We start from the raw sequence: 15927 nt of genomic DNA on the forward strand, positions 1-15927 counted from the left end.
TCCACCTCAGCCCGCCTCCCTTACTTTATTTTTCTTCACATCACTCTTCTTTACCTACCAGTATAGCACATAATCTATATTTTATTTGACAGCCTATTTGTTTTCTGTCTCCTACCTAATGGAACATGACCTTAAATTGACAGGGCTTTTCAGGTCTCTGGCTGGCACAGACGGTCAGTGCATATTTGTTAAATGAACTAATAAATGAACAAATAGTAGGAAGTTCATAAGTAGCTGGTAAACATCTCAAGGGCCTACAGGAGACCTGTCAGACTAGCAGAAGTGAGGTGTGCTCCGTTTGGGGGAACAGAGACATGGAAAGAAAAAACGTGTGTGGACACTGTTAAGAACTTTTCAGGAAAACATTTATTAACTCTCATCGCCCTCGGGCAAGGCTGGGATAGGGAAGAGAAGGAAGATCTTCCGGGAGCCTGCGGGGCTGTCCTCAGCTCTCCTGTTCTTTGTGGATGTCTTGGTGAGCCGTGAGCAGCACAGTGGACACCAGCTTTATGAATTCGTTAAAAGTGACCTCTCCGTCTTTGTTCGTATCCAAATCTTGAAATATTTTGTCAATGGTAGCTTGATCTTTGTTGTTCTAGAAGGGGAAAACAAGAACACAGAACTCAGCCCTTCTTCCCCTTCTCCAGGCCTCTCCTCCCCTCGGGCTCTGCTCAGGCAGGAGGGGAAAACATTGACGCATCACCCAAAGCTATTTTGGGGAAGCTGGTGTGACCAAAGAGAGACAGAGGAGCACCTGTCAGGGCCCAACCAGAAGAGAGTGCTGCTGACCAACCCAATGCCAGCCGTCCACTTTGCAGGTCAAAAAACAATCCCAGAAAGAGGGGCTGAGGAGAGGCAGCAGGGGCAGGACCTCCCCACACGCACACTGGGGCCGGCCCACCCCAGTCCTGGCCCCACTGTCACCCTCAGGCTTGCCATTGCATGGGGACTGGGCCAGTCAGCGATGAGAGGGACATCACCTACCTTGATGGTGTTTGCAAGTTCCTTTGTGATCAGCCTCTTCAGCTCCCCCCTGGAGAGGGTATCATAATCTCCCACCCGGACCGAGTAGTGGTGGTAGACATTGATAATTCCCTCCAGATGGTCTTCCAGCTTTGTCATCTTCCCAGCCTCGCCTTAACCTTCAAGAGACAGGGGAGGCCTAGGGCAGCTGCTCCCGACCCCCACAGCCACTCTTTCCTCTCTTTGTGCATCAAGAACTTAGAGAAGGGATGACTCCCTCTGCTTTGTGTCTGCTTTGAGTTCTCTCTGCTCTGTATTGGTCCGTGGTGAGTCCTCATTTTTAGACAGGATGGGGAAGAAGGATGTATTATTGCACTACCTAAATCCTACAGGAATTGGCCTGAGTTGCCACTGTGTTTTATGCCCCGCTGTCTCCTGGGCATTCAAGTCAAAGGCTATTGCTCACTTCAGAGCACCTGGAAGGAGGCTGTGGCTGGCTGGGCTGTCTCCTTCCCCCAGGTGATATTTGAAAGATCGTACAGATCTCTACCACCCCACCTACCTTTCTGGTCCCTAAGGGTGAGCACAGCAAAAGCTGGTCTCCTTGGGTCCAAAGTTTGGTCAGCCCAGAGGTGCTCCAGCAAGGAGGCTTGCAACAGTCTGCCAAATGGCCATCTGCCATCACCACCCCAAGAATGCCCTGGGAGGCCCAGCCAAGGAAAAGACACTTACCACCAAACGCAGGAATGTGGAGGGCAGCCAGAGACCAGTGCTACTGCAGGCCACCGAGGCTGGGAGGGTTTTATAAGGCACCGCAGGCTTGCCTTACCTCCTTGAGTGAGGAAACATCTCTGATTCATCTTGAGGCAATTGCTAGACAGCACTCGGTTGCTCAAGAGAAATTTTGAGCCCGTAACGCTGACTGCAACACAGGCCACCCCTTGCCCGGCCTGCAACAGAGCCGCAGCCTCAGCCCCGCCTCCTTCGCGCCATGCTCCAAGCAGCCCTAGAAGTGAGTGCTAATAAATAATGTTCCCATGCTGCAGATGAAGAAACTGAGTTCAGAGCTTATGTAACTTCTCTAAACGGCAAGTCCAAAGTTGTCTTCTTTCAAAATCTTTACTACGATTGCCCTTTTTCATTAAAATGAGAAGTCTTGTTAAAAAGGATAATGCAGGCTCATGCTTCTTATGAAAAAAGAAAAGCAGCTTTTGATGGTATGGGCAAGCACGCCCAGGGCAGGCGGGTTCACTGTGGATTTGGGCAGCCAGGCAAAGGAATTGTGGAGCCCTCCATAGATTTGACAGGCTTTAAATGCTGGAGCAGGGGACAAGACTCACAGGCACACCACAGAGGGGGTGTCTGGCAGCAACTGAGAACCCCAACCCTCGCCGTCTCCACTCTCTGGGGTCCTGTCTCTGGGGTCCTCTCTCGGGCTCCCTGTCACATCTCCCCTCTCCTCAGAGTGACTCCATGAGTGCCAGAGCTCGGGAGCCCCGCTGACCCCTTGCTCTGTAGCTCAGGTGTGTCTGCTTTTACCTGTGCACGTGTCATGTGCACATGGTCCCAAGCACCTTCCCAACATCTTGTCATGTGTGGACAATGACACCGGGAAGAAAACAAAGACCCAGGTGTAGGCCATAGAGGCTGGCCATGGGAAGGCGAAAAAAGCCAGCGTGGCGCCTCTCCCCCGTGGGATAGGTACAGCAATCTTATATCCAACACTGGTCTTTTTCTCCTAGTATTTTTCCTAATGCCTTAATTGTTCAATAGCCTTTTCAAGAATTCCCCCCTCCACATACCCCTCACCCAATAGGCCAGCTCCTGGAGTGAGAAGCCTCAATTCCCAGGCTGCACCCTCAAAGTTGGGATTGAATGGCCCCAGATACATCCCTCAATGATAAATACCAGAGGGCTCACCACACAGGGGCAGGGTGAGCAATTTCTTCACCTGTGTAGTCACCTCCCTGCCTCGTTTAGTTTTGAGTTCTCCATAAGTTTCAAAGGAGAAAGTCACTGAAAGCAGCAGAGCTCAATTTTTAAATTCATTTTGCTTTGGCGCTGACCCACCAGTGTGGACGTGGATCACTCTTCCCAGCCACGTGCTGGGGCCCAGAATCAGCCTCAGGGCTCTGGCCACTGGCTTCTGGGGGCCCACAGAAACACTCCCATTCTGTCCTCCACATGGTGGGGGCCCACTTATTCCAGCCTTTCCTCTGACAAAGCACCAGAGCCCAGAGCCTGAGCTCCAGCCCCAGCCTCAGCCCCAGGCCCAGGCCCAGCCCCAGCCCCAGCCTCAGCCCCAGCCCCAGCCCCTGCTTCTTGGCCCTCCAGCAAGGCCTTAGGGAAAATAAGAAACACCTGGCTCCTGGCACCTCGAAAAATGTGCTTGCCTTCCCTCCTACCTCTTCCCAGTTGCAGGCTGTGACACCCTCAGGGCTTTGTCTGAGAACTGTGGGCCTCCTGGCTATCCCACTGACAGCAAACACTTGAGGCTGGGACTGAGCAGGAGGGAGTGGGAGCTGGTCCTGTGTTTGGGAGGTGTGAAAATGTACCCCACATTTACAGAGTTAGATAAATGGCTCATGAATCAATAAAAATGAAATAAAAAACAACAGAAAAAGAAACCATCCTATAGAGATACTGTTCACTTACCACACAACTCACTCATGCAAAGGTCTATGCAGTTCTGATAAGAAGATAGCACAGTCTAAACATCCAGCCAACCCCCGGCAGCGCCAGGAGGGAGTGTGGCAGACAGGACTTGGCATTACAGCCTCCGGGGCACAGGTGGTCCAGACAGGACTGGGAACTGGGCTACAACTGTAACAGGCAGACGTCAGAGAAAAGGAGCATCCCGGAAGGTCACAGGCTTCGTGCAGAGAAAATCTCTGTCACTGGCACAGACAAAGAGGCTGGCGTGTTTAGGGGTACGTGGCCCCATGCATTTCCCAGAAATCTGGGGAGATGACTGACGCTGAGCAATCCTGCTCTCTAGAAGGTACCTGAAGTCCAAGCTATGCCGAGCACCTTTCACAGAGGACTTACTGGGCCCTGGAGGCTAATTCCAGAAGGCGGGAGACTCCATAGTGAGGGAGGGGAGAGCCAGGGACACACCTGGTGGGAAAGCACTCAGGTCTGTGCGCAGGTGAAGGTGCCCAGCTGGGACTCTGTTGCATGGAGATCGTCTGTCCCGTGGGAGCTTCTAAAACCCTGCAGATCTGGGAAGCAGCTGACCTTTCAAGGCCTTTAAAAAAATCAAAATGGCCACGGCAGCCCCTTCCTTTTACAATAAGGGAGGTGGCCATAGCTGGTGTTTGAGCCTATTCTATGAACCTGCCTTCAGCAATCCGGAGGCTGAGGCTGGTGTCACAGGAGAGAGTGTGAATCTTCCCTCACAGGGATTCAGCCTCATAGCAACACCTCTGATTCCCCCAAGAAATAACGGGAGGTGATAAAAACAGGTCCAGGGAGAGAAGTCAGACGTCTCTCTGTTTGGACACATAAAAAGGAAGTTATTGGAGGTCTCCACTCCCCCAGCCTGCACCCCCGAGAGCAAGGAGAGGAAGAGAGCCTCTCCTCAGCCAGGAGCCAGGGCATCCCAGGCCCCAGGACCTGCAGACAAGAGCAGTGTCGCTGAAAACTAGGTGTGGGGGTCTGCACTCTGTTCTCACCCAAACTGCTCCACCACCTGCTTAATGTCTGGGCAGGAGCTGGTCAACCCCAAGGCAGCTGGGCTTTTGCACCCCACCAGAACTGGTGGGAGCCCTCCTCTGAAGTGGCAGGTGTTGGGGTTTGAGTAACAAAGTCAGCCATACTCTCCTGAAGAAGATGACAGGAAACCCACTCCTCTTCCAAGTTCCCAGGCAGGGTTCCTGGGGTACCTCAGGAAAACCCACCCCAACATAAATAGGCTTCCCATAAGGCACACCATGCCTTGCTCCTACAGCATGGATATTTGGATGTGCTGTCCTCTTATCAGAAGTGTGTAGCACTTTAAATGAGTGAGTTGTGTGGTAGGTGAACAGTATCTCAATCGAACTGTTTTCTTTTCTGTTGTTTTTTATTTCTTTTTTATTGATTCATGAGCCATTTACCTAGATACATAAATGTGGGTACATTTTCACACCTCCCTATGTGTACATGCGTCACTCACCCACCACCAAAGCTTCTGTAGGGAAGACTGAGCCCCTTCTTTTCCCTCTCCCTTTCTCCTTCTCCTAGTGAAGCTGTTGGTTTTTGTTTTTGGTCTGTGTTTTTTAAGAACTGCTTGGACATTAGGGGGGCAAGGAGCATCGGCTAACACGGGCCCTCTCGTGGCAAATTAAAGCAGATGCTTGACTAGCTGGAAAAGATTCTCTGGGTGAGAGAATCCCAAGGTTTTCAGAATAGGCAAGGCAGGAGCTTTCTGGAGACCAGTTCTGTTTCTCCCTGTTGGGCAATAACTTTGACATGCCTGCCTTCTTGGCCCCCAGAGTGCAGTTAGTCAGCGGTGCTATTGACCAACTTGGGGAAAAGAAACCTCCTGGATGAGGTAAGAGACCTATTGGCCCCAGTGGGAGTCAAAGGAAGCCAAAGATACCTCAAGTCAAATTACTATGAGGAAAACGGTGAGTAGGCCAGTGACAGAGAGAATATGCAGCCTCTGGTGAAAACTCTCCCAAATCCAGTCTTCCTCTGGCATCACTGCCTGAGCATCAGAAGAGGAATTTTAAAAGGAGAAGCAGCTTCCCAGCAGAGTGCCCCTGAGCTTCCCAGCAGCTTGATAGAGAAACATCACAGACTCGTGTAAACTGGCCTCCAGCATCAGCTCCAACAGTGAAGGGAAGCAGCCACGAAAGAGTGCTGCTCCTGTCTGTCCCCTTTGGTAACCACAGAATCAGTCCCAGAGTCCCCACTGGCTGAGTGGGCCCTGGGCATCCTCCTAATCAGAGTGTGGGTGCATGAGCAACTAACTGGGAGCATCACACACAACTGCAATTAATGGATCAAATCACACTTACTGCATTTGGGGGTTTTCTGAAAGAATCCATCTGTCTCATAATCATTTGACTTCCCTAGAATTGCAACCAGCTGCTTCTTGAGATAGTGCCTGCAGTTGTATCTGCAGTTTGGTTTATGGGGATGGATGTGATGTTAACTCTCAGATGTCAGTGCTCGGATGAGTTTGAGTGATCCGCACAGAAGCTACTGTCTATCCCTTGCACAGCACAGAGCAGTTGGCAGAATATTGTGGAGGAAAGAGAAGGCAAATACACCATTTTTTAACTTGTTGTAAAGTTAATATTTGAGCCCCAAAATAGATCACAGAAAAGGGAAGATCATCAGAGTGGTTTTTGAGATGCCTATTTCAGTCTATAAATTTCCAAATCGCAGAACCTCTGAATCCTAGAGTATGGCACTTTCTATCCTGTCCCTAGGATGGGGGTTACAGGGACAGGCTGTGAAAAGGACCACTCAGCCCACAGAAAAACCCCCAAAATACCCACAAGTAAATGTTTTCCAGTAATGACATGAAGAGCTTCAGGGGAAGAACTCAGTCCAAATTTTGCTGGGACACATTAAAATATCCACAAGAAAGCAATTATGCAGGAGGAGAAACAAAGCAAGTGATAAAGTGGAAAAACAGTTGTGCCCTGCCCAGTATTTGCTGTCTCCAGAATCCAGCACCTCCTGAGCTCCCATTACTTCCCCTTTATTTTTTCTTGTCTTATAGCATTGGTGAGGACCTCCAATACAAATTTTAAATGGAAGCACTAATGGGATTCTTGTCTTCTTCCTGTCATTAAGGAAAATATTAAAATGTTAACTACTGAGTATATTTATAATTAGGTCTTCATAATAGAGGATTCTAGGATGAAAGCAGGAAGAAACCCATAGTATCCTATTTGGCTTCGGGGTTTTTTTTTAACAATTTTTTAAAAACTGTGCATACAGAGTTGGTGTACAGGCCAGAGGAGCAGGGGCGGTGAGAGGATTCACCAGAGATAGAGTGGGGAGCAGAACAAGCAGACTGACGAAGTGCACTGCTGAGGGGAGCAGTGGGAAGGTCAGGAGAGGTCTGCTGCACCATGTGGTCACCTCCTGGGCAGGGATCGAACTCATGCTGAAGTGGCTTTAGCTTCTTAGTGCTGTGCTTTAATCCGCTGCACCACCCAGCAGGGCCTGGCTTCGGTATTTTTTCGAAAACACAAGGGAAAAATGTGCCAGAGCAGAACAAAATGCTGAGCACAGTGAGCTGGCTAGAGCCTTGATGAGCAGAGCTGGTGAAAACTCCCTGCAAGGGCTTTGACAGCAGGTAGCTCTATGCTTTTTGCTGCAAGAGGGACCTCTTCAGAGATGAGGATGGGGATCCTGTCCACTGAAAGAGGGATGCACACAGTTCATTTGAAAGACTATCAGAAGGTCTAAGCCCCGACCTTAGGAGCCAGGACTGACTGAGTTTACAAACCAGTGTGCTGCCCATGTGGGAACTCCCACAGCTCCTCAGACTGGAAGGAAGGAGGAGAAATTGTTACTACACAACATCCACATTCAGGGAAATCAAAATGCCAGCCTTATTGTGTTATCATTGTCTAGAGGATTGCTCACTCCAGGAAAAAAAAAACCACCAGTCCTGAGGCATGTCTGGTGACACCTGGAACTTATCACCTGGACCTGCTGGCCCTGTTCCTCACCCCTGGATGGCAGAGATCCTGAAGAAATGAGAAGTAGGCCAGACAGGCCAGTAAAGGGAGGGGGCCCTCCATACACAGGCAGGAACCCAATAAAAGCATGCTTTGGTGGTTTAATCAGACTTTCTCACCTGGAGATGGCCTGGTCAAATCCTAACTTTGCCCCTTGCCCAGATTAGTAAATTGGTAAAGTTTCTTGACTCCATACACAAAACAGAAATAGTAATCACCTCCCTCACTGGATTATTATGAGAAAAATAAGTGAGATAATGTCTTGTGCTAAAAAGTACAGTCCCTGTCTGGTGGTGCAGCAGGTTAAAGCACAGCACTATGAAGCTATCCACAGCCATCACAGCATGGGTTCGATCCCCAGCCAGGGATGTGACCCACATAGTAAAGCAGACCTCTCCTAACTCACCTGCTGCTCCCCTCAGAAGTATATTTCACTCGATCTCCCTGTTTTGCTCCCTACTCTGTCTCTGGTGAATCCTCTCATCCCTGCACTTCAGACCTGAACCCCAGTTCTTGTATGCATGAATAAATAAATCTTTTTTTTTTTTTAAGTACCATTGTCAGCAATGTAGTGGGCCTACTCAACGATTTTGTTTTAAATCATAAAGGAGAAACTCAGCAATGAAAAATTTTTTTAAGTTGGTTTGAAAAAGATTTGAAAATATTCAAAGACAGTCAGGGAAGGAAAGCCTAAGCCTTTATAAATTAGCCATAAGACTCTTTCTATGTTCAACTAAGGGATTGGGACCGCAATTGTCAGGGGTTTATCATGCCTAACAGACAAGAAAATCATAGCATCCTATTTAGTAGATGTAAACCACCTCCTTTATCTATTGTGACTTGTTCATCAAATAAACTTTGCCAGTCACATTAAACTTCCTGAAAGTGTCAGTTGAAGGGAGATAAATAAGTAGTAAGGCCTTGCTTCTGGGGGAGAGTGTCTACATGTGACAAAGATTTAGGCAATTCCCAAACAGCAAATACAGGTTTCAGATGACTATTTCCTGACACACTATCTCACACTGACAACTAACAAAAGCCCAAAAGGTTGTGGTCGCTTTCCTTCTGCGCTTCAGCTCATTTGCATCTAGGCTGAACCTCCCTGTTCAGGAAGCTGGTATTTGAATACAACCACCATGTTTCTGGTCTCAAGTGGAGAGATGTTCAGGATGTTTTCCTTTGGAATAATTTCTTTTGTTCAGATACCCACTGCCCAATTCCAGATCTTCTCTATGCCCTTTTGGACTTTTGTCACAACCACCAGGCCAAAGTCAGGAGCCTTGTGTGGAGAAGCAGGTTTTCAGATCATGACGGCTTCAGAAATCTCAGTGGCATGGTCTACCCTGCTTGGTAAACACTGGTCTGCTCTGTGGCTGCAGTGTTGCATGAGATTTCCTGCTAAATTAATTGCTCAACTTCCTACTGCCTTGTTGTTCTTAGGTAGCTGAGGAAACAGGAAACTGAATCCCCTTGCTCTGGGCAACAAGCCCTCCTGACTCTGCCCAGGGGTTCTGTGATGGAGAGTCTTGTTTGTAAATTACAGTTTCCAGTCAGCCTCCTCTATGGACCTCCCAAGAGAGCCTCCTTCACCTCTACCTCCAAGCTGCCAATGCCAACTGGGCCTCCTCTCCTGCCCAACCTTGAGCTCAGGTATCAACTGCCAGCAGCCCAGTGCCAATGCAGGTCTCCATAACCCAGCCATCACTCATGGTGAAACTCTGGAGGGAACTCTGGGATACTCCCAACCTGATCAGACAAAAAGACTCATTGGACTCAGAAGTAAAACCAAACAGAATTCATAATGGTGAATTTTGAAGAAGAACCCACTAGCAGGAAACCCAAAAATGTATCTTTAAAGAGAATCAAAGACATTGAGATATGTGGCATCCCCACCCCAGTCCAGACACATATACACCCAACCACAACATCAGTGTGGGAAACAGGGAGGCAGAATCAGGCTGCTCCCTTCTTTTTTGTATTCTCAGATAATATTCCCTAAATATTAAGTGAGGTCTGGGACATGCCTGGGGAGGCCTGGAGTGTTCTTATCCTGTTTTTCCTGGGCCATTTAAGCCAGCTCACCTTTAATTTATAGTGAGATGGCCACAGCAGCTCAGGACGCCTCTCCTCTGCTTCAAGTCCTGCCACGCCACCCGCAAGACCCCAAACCTCTGAGGTAGAAGCGCCAGCTTCAGGGAGTGGCTGAAACGATCCTACAGGAAAACTGAAAAGAGGAGCTACTTTGTCCAGGACCCTTCCCACATGCCCAGCCGGAGTCTATCTCCAAACCTATAGCCAGGTTCTCCCATCCCTCTTTAGGCTCCAGTCTTAATTCTCCACTGACTTCACTAAGATGTTAGTTGATAATAAAACTAGCTAGTAACTGAATCCTTGAACCCTTAAAGGGGGTTTAAGCTGTTACCTTTCCCTGTTCATTTGCACTTTAGTGTGATCAAAAACAGCTGCAAACAAAAAGCCCAGCAGTCTACGCAGGAAATCTGTGGTGCTCGAGGCCAGACCAGCTGAGGAGCATTTTGTTGGTGGGGCTGCGAAGGGCTGGCACTTCCTGAAGCCTTGAGGAACTGGCCACCTCTCTTTTCTTCTTAGGTGTCAAACACTGCTGGCTTCTCCAAACACACACGCACGCACGCGCACGCGCACACACACACACACACACACACACACACAGCACTGAGTTCAGTTCCTCTCCAGTCCCAGCTCTGGGGTCAGGCTCATAGTCATCCCAGATAGAGTCAAAGGGGCCCTGGGTTTATGCTCATGCATGCAAAGGGACCCCAAGCAGGCTGTCCCCCTGACCACAGGGCACCCCCACAGAGCAGAAGTGGGTATGAGGGTGGGGCATGGGCGGCAGGACAGAAATGGATTTGGCCTTCAGTAATCCTGTCCCAGAGACTCCAACATCCACACAAACAACACAATACTAGAAACACCCCACAATCATTTCCAAAATCCTGCCGCTGGGACAAGTGTTCCTAACCCTTCATGAGGTCTTTGGAACCCTTTGAAAATCTCATGGAAACCACAGAGGAACAGACTTAAATGCATACACTCAAAATCATGTATTCAATCAACTCCATTTCAGAAATACAGACAGACGAGCTTCAGAACCCTGATTCAAAGACTCAAGCGACAGCTCCCCATCCTTCTTCATCACGCCCACTGTGGCCCCATCTCCTAAGTGAGGGCAACAGAAACCATCTCTGGGCACAACATGGAGATACCCCGGTGTGGGTTCTGATGAGAGATGCCCTTTTACCTTCTGGTCCTTGGGAAACCCACAGAGTAATAATAGGGGGACTCTTTTAACGCATTCATTCACCACCAAGCAGTGCATTCAGCCCACAGGGAAGTATTTGTGTTCCTCACCCATGGAGTTGACTTTTATTAATGTATTGACCTAGCTGCCCATGTCAATTGAGTTGGGGGTGGAGAAACAGGAAAAGCTTTCAAAATCTCTAGGGAAACACTACAAGCATAGGACCTGGGTTATTAGTGCTACTTAACATGGTGTGTAATACCCACAAAGAGGCCCACCAGCTCTAATGCTCTCTTTCTCAAGCACACACACACACACATGTACACTTGTCTATATTAAACTCCTTAATTTCCCAAGAGTCACATTCAAGGCACTTAGCTGGGAATTCAATTCTAGCATATACAGTGCTATTTTTTTCCATCACCCTGTGGCCACATCACTCATTGGGGAACAAACAGGAAAATCATCAGCCATTGTGTCATGGATTTTTTAGAGTCTAAGTCCTAAAGGCAACAACTTGGGACCCTGGGTTTGGAAAACTCAGGGGTAGTTTGAGTTCTGGTGAGAGAACTTGGCACGGAACAGAGCAGTGGGAGTCGCTGCAGGCTCCTGAGAGGGGGTTGGGGGACAACGGATGTTCCTTTTACTTCTTTTGGCTCTTCCCACCCTGCCATCAGCCCCGGGAACCTCATTCCACAAGAGAAAAACAGGAGACCAAGAGCAACATGAGGTATCAATGACTTTATTTTCCTGCAGGAACATGTCCAGGGGCCCAGGCCCAAGGCCCAGTGGCTGTTACTCTTTGTGGGATTCTTTATGGCCTAGCACACCAATCTTCACCACAAATATGAGGTACTCCTGGAAGTTAATTGCTTGATCACTATTGATATCCAGTTCTTTGAACCAGACATCCGCACTTTTTTTCTGTCAAGAGAGAAAAAAAGAAGTCAGAGTGTAAAAGACGTCAGAGAGGCTGCGGCTGAGCTGCGCCACAGCATGGCCTGGCAGGCCAGAACAGGGCTCCATGGAGCCGGGAGGAGACGCCAACCCCTCCTCTGCCTCACCTTCACATAATCCGGACATTCCTTCTCAAGCAGATTCTTCAGGTCACTGCTGTAGAGGGCATGATAGTTCCCCTTCTCCAAGGAGTACTTGTGGTAGACGTTGATGAGGGAGTTCAAGGCCTTCTCCAGTTCCGTCATTGTGGTGCCAAGGATTTGCCCACCTGGAAGAGAAAGCACATGGGGAGTGGTAGTGGGAAGGACGCACCAACCCACAGCACATGAGACCAGGGTCACTCAGGGGCTCATACCCCCCCATAACAGCCTCGTCCTGGCCTGTACCACCCAAATAGCCCACAGCACCACTGAATAACTAAACTAGCAGACGGCAATAGGTGTGACAGGAAGGCGTGAGGGGATGTGGACAAGCGTGTAACAGGGGCAGGCTACACGCACACGCACATGCACACACCTGCCAACTCTCCCTACACCTTCACCTTCTGCCCAAGAAGGGTCCAGCTAAAGGATAAATGTGCTCTCACCCCAAGTACTACAGACTCAGCCTCTTTGTCCCTGTCTTACTCTCTCCTACAGGAGCCCCAGATCTTTGTCAGACCTCCCTGCGTGCCCTCTGCCCCGGGACAGAGAGGGCTGCCCTACTGCCTGGCCCTCCCCAGGAAAAGCCCCAAGTGTGAGGGCCAGACACAGGCAGTCCCACTTACCAGGTCTTCCCGAAACAGAGATGACAGCGAATGCAAGACGGAGCAGTGGCTCCCTTTATAAAGACTGGGCCTGGCCAGTAGCCCAGATCCTCAGGCCATTCAGAGACAGCAGTTCCCTTCCAGGGTTGTACAACTTGTGATTTCTCAACCAGGTGAGTGGGGCAATCACTGCACAGAATGAAAATTTCTGATGGGGAGTGGGGAAGGAAACGGGAAGGAGGAAGGAATTGGCCTGACAGTGGACCCAGCAGGAGAAACCGGAAGAGGCAAGAGGCGTGGTGAGCACACTGCTGTACCCCCCCAACCCCACCCCCGGCCATCACCTGGCCTGTACATTGTGGCCTGTCTGCCCATCTCTCAAGTGGAATTAACATTGAAATTGTATGTGCATATGAGCACATTTCTCCATGACTTTTATCAGGTTTTCGAAAGGGTCCAAACCCACTAAGAACACTTGTCCTAGAGAAGGATTTTGGTAATGAAAGGTGTTTCTAGTATTGCATCATTGTGCATGGACGTTAGGCTCCCTGTGACTGGACTGCTAAATCTATTTCTGTCCTGTTGCCCACACCCCTTCACAATACTCCTACTCTGTGGGCTAGGGCCCTGTGGCTAGGAAGACAGGCTGCTTGAGGGTCCCTTTGCAGGCATGAGCCTCGGCATAAACACAGGGCTCCTTCAGCCTTGTCTGGGATGGTTACATCCCTGATCCCAGAGCAGGGACTGGAAAGTAACCTAACTCAGTGCTGTGTGTGCATGTGTGTATGTGTGTTTGGTGAAGCCAGCAGGGTTTGACACCCAAGAAGAGAAAAGAGGTGGCCAATTCCCCCAAGGCTTCAAGAGGTGCCAGCCCTTCTCAACCCCTTCTCAGCACTGTTGATTCACAGCATGTCTCTCCAATTACAAAAACACTTCACATCCATACAATTCTATTAAGAACCTCAGAACTGCCTATCAGAATAATAGGGTACAGAAACAGCTGTCTACAGAGGTGGAAGCTGAGGCCCAGAGGTGAAATGGTTCACCCCAAGTCCCCTAGGGATGATGTGTCAGAGCCCAGACCAGATCCAGAGTGTCAGGTTCCACTTGTGAACTTACAGGAACATTACCCAGCTGGGAAGATTCCTCTCTTCCTCCTGCATTCAATAGATATTTTCCTGGTGCTTCTCAGTATCACGGCCACTGTCAGCCTTTGGAGGAAGTAAATGGGAATAGCCTCCCTTTCTCCCTGTTTCCACAGCCCTTTTGGATTTCTTCATATCATTAGCTTTATAAACTGTGTAAACTTGGGTAAGTTACCTATTCCCTGTGCTTAGGTTACCTCAATTATTAAATGCAGATTTAAAAAGAGTCCAACTTCAACCTACAAAAAGAGCAACAATGTTTTCAAACCATGTCTCTGATAAGGGGCTAATGTCCAGAGTAGCTGAGGAACACCTCAACAACAAAAACAAAGTGAGCAAAGGAATAAGTACTTCCTCAAGTATGCAAATGGTAAACAAGCACATTAAAAGAACCCCCCACCCCCAGTCATTATGGAAATACAAATCAAAATCACAATGAGAGTTCCTGTCATAGACACAAGAATGGCTACTATTTTTTTTTAAGATTTATTTATTTATGCATACAGAACTGCAGTACAAGTCAGAAGTGCAGAGGCAGTGAGAGGATTCACCAGCGACAGAGAACAGGCCGACTGACGAAGTACACTGCTGAGGGGAGCAGCAGGCAGGTCAGGAGAGGTCTGCCGCACCATGTGGGTCACCTCCTGGGCAGCGATCGAACTCATGCTGAAGTGGCTTTAGCTCACAGCACAGCTGCTATGGAGACAGTAGAATGGTGCCTCAAAAATTATCATATGATGTAGCTCATCCAAAATGATTGAGAGCACAGACTCAAAAAGAGATGTGAACACCCATGCTCATGGTATTATTCACAATAGCGAAACCAGGAAGCAACCCGAGTGTTCAGTGACCAAAGACTGAATAAACATGGTGTGATGTTTACATACAAAGGAATGTTATCAGCCTTTAAAAGTACAAGAAAGTTCTGACACTTGCCACAAGTTGAGTGACCCTTGAGGACATTGTGCTGAGTGAAATGAGCCAGTCACAAAAGGACAAACTGGGTGATTCCATTTCTATGCAATAACTCCAGGAGTCAAATTCATAGAATGGGGAGTTGTCAGGACCCTTCAAGGTGAGGGGTTGGGGTTATTGTTCAATGGGCATAGAGCTTCAGTTGCCCAGTTCAGGTGGTAAGTTCTGGAGACTGGTTATGCAACAGCGAGCAGATACTCAACACAGCTGAAATGAACACGTAAAAGTGGTCAAGAGAGGATATCTCTGGTGGCCTCAGGGTGAGTCTCAACTTTATCACTGCTCTGACCTGAGTTCAATCCCCAGCCAGGGAGGTGAACCGCATAGTGCAGCAGACCTCTCCTGTCTCACCCGCTGCCTCCTCAGCAGTGTATTTCAGTCAATCTGCCTGTTCTGCTCCCCACTCTGTCTCCGGTGAATCTTCTCACCCAAACCTGCATCTTTGGCCTACACCCCAGTTCTTGTCTGCAAAAAATTAATTAATTTTTTAATAATAAAATAACATTTTAATAATAAAGTAAAATGGTCAAGAGGGTAAGTTTTGTTGTGTATTTTACCAGAATTTAAGATACGTAAGTACCCCCCTCCTAAAAATAGTCTACCTTAAAGTGTTGTAAGGATGCAGAATATTTATGATTGGAGGGCTTTTAAATGTGTATTCTACTTTAATAAAGTTTGCACCATAACAATGTGTGAAGCGTGAGAGCAGAGCATGCTGAGCAAGCACCCCATGAGCGTGCAGCGTGCCAACAGTCCCAGAAATGCACCTGAGTTTCAGCGGCCTGCAAGACCTTCAGGACCCAGGCTAGATCACCCCTCTCGCCCCCCAGGCCCGGCACCATGCCAGGAACACGCAGTAATAGTCAATAATAAGAACAGATAATAGCAAAATAACAGCTTACGTTTATTGGTCTTTTATCACATGCCAGAATTTTGTGTACATCAGTTCATTTAATTTTCACGATAGTTCTATACGGAATGCACTGTTTTAACTCCCATTTTACAAACAAAGAGACTGAGGACATCAGACGATAGAGGTGACATCCTCAGCTTCCTGCCCCACCTGCGGTGCCTCTTGGCTGGTGAAGCCCTCCTCCTCCTGCGTCTACAGCCCAGGGCTCACCTGCTCTGCATCCATCTTGACCCTCCTTCTCCCACCCTATCAGCACCGAGTGCATG

General features: G+C 48.7%; 2 protein-coding genes across 2 annotated transcripts; both read right to left on the reverse strand.

Moving 5' to 3' along the window:
• Positions 1-347: 347 nt before the first annotated feature.
• Positions 348-1793, reverse strand: S100A12 (S100 calcium binding protein A12). Its single transcript, XM_004693627.2, has 3 exons — positions 1696-1793; positions 985-1142; positions 348-595 (listed from the first exon to the last, which is right to left on the reverse strand). Exons 2-3 carry the CDS (start codon positions 1120-1122, stop codon positions 446-448), a joined length of 288 nt encoding a protein of 95 aa, XP_004693684.1. The 5' UTR covers positions 1123-1142; positions 1696-1793; the 3' UTR covers positions 348-445.
• Positions 1794-11652: 9859 nt separating this feature from the next.
• S100A8 (S100 calcium binding protein A8) lies at positions 11653-12719 on the reverse strand. Its single transcript, XM_004693717.2, has 3 exons — positions 12650-12719; positions 11991-12151; positions 11653-11850 (listed from the first exon to the last, which is right to left on the reverse strand). Exons 2-3 carry the CDS (start codon positions 12126-12128, stop codon positions 11722-11724), a joined length of 267 nt encoding a protein of 88 aa, XP_004693774.1. The 5' UTR covers positions 12129-12151; positions 12650-12719; the 3' UTR covers positions 11653-11721.
• Between the last annotated feature and the right edge of the window lie 3208 nt (positions 12720-15927).

Source organism: Condylura cristata, unplaced genomic scaffold, assembly GCF_000260355.1.
Source record: "Condylura cristata isolate star-nosed mole 26May11 unplaced genomic scaffold, ConCri1.0 scaffold00040, whole genome shotgun sequence".
Lineage (NCBI taxonomy): Eukaryota > Metazoa > Chordata > Mammalia > Eulipotyphla > Talpidae > Condylura > Condylura cristata.

Excerpts from the sequence above, each read along its gene's own strand:
- S100A12 (XM_004693627.2), bottom strand. The coding sequence starts at position 1,122 with ATGACAAAGCTGGAAGACCATCTGGAGGGAATTATCAATGTCTACCAC. Across the intron at positions 596-984 it reads AACTTGCAAACACCATCAAG|AACAACAAAGATCAAGCTAC; the intron begins GTAGGTGATGTC and ends TTCCCCTTCTAG.
- S100A8 (XM_004693717.2), bottom strand. The coding sequence starts at position 12,128 with ATGACGGAACTGGAGAAGGCCTTGAACTCCCTCATCAACGTCTACCAC. Across the intron at positions 11,851-11,990 it reads AATGTCCGGATTATGTGAAG|AAAAAAAGTGCGGATGTCTG; the intron begins GTGAGGCAGAGG and ends CTCTCTTGACAG.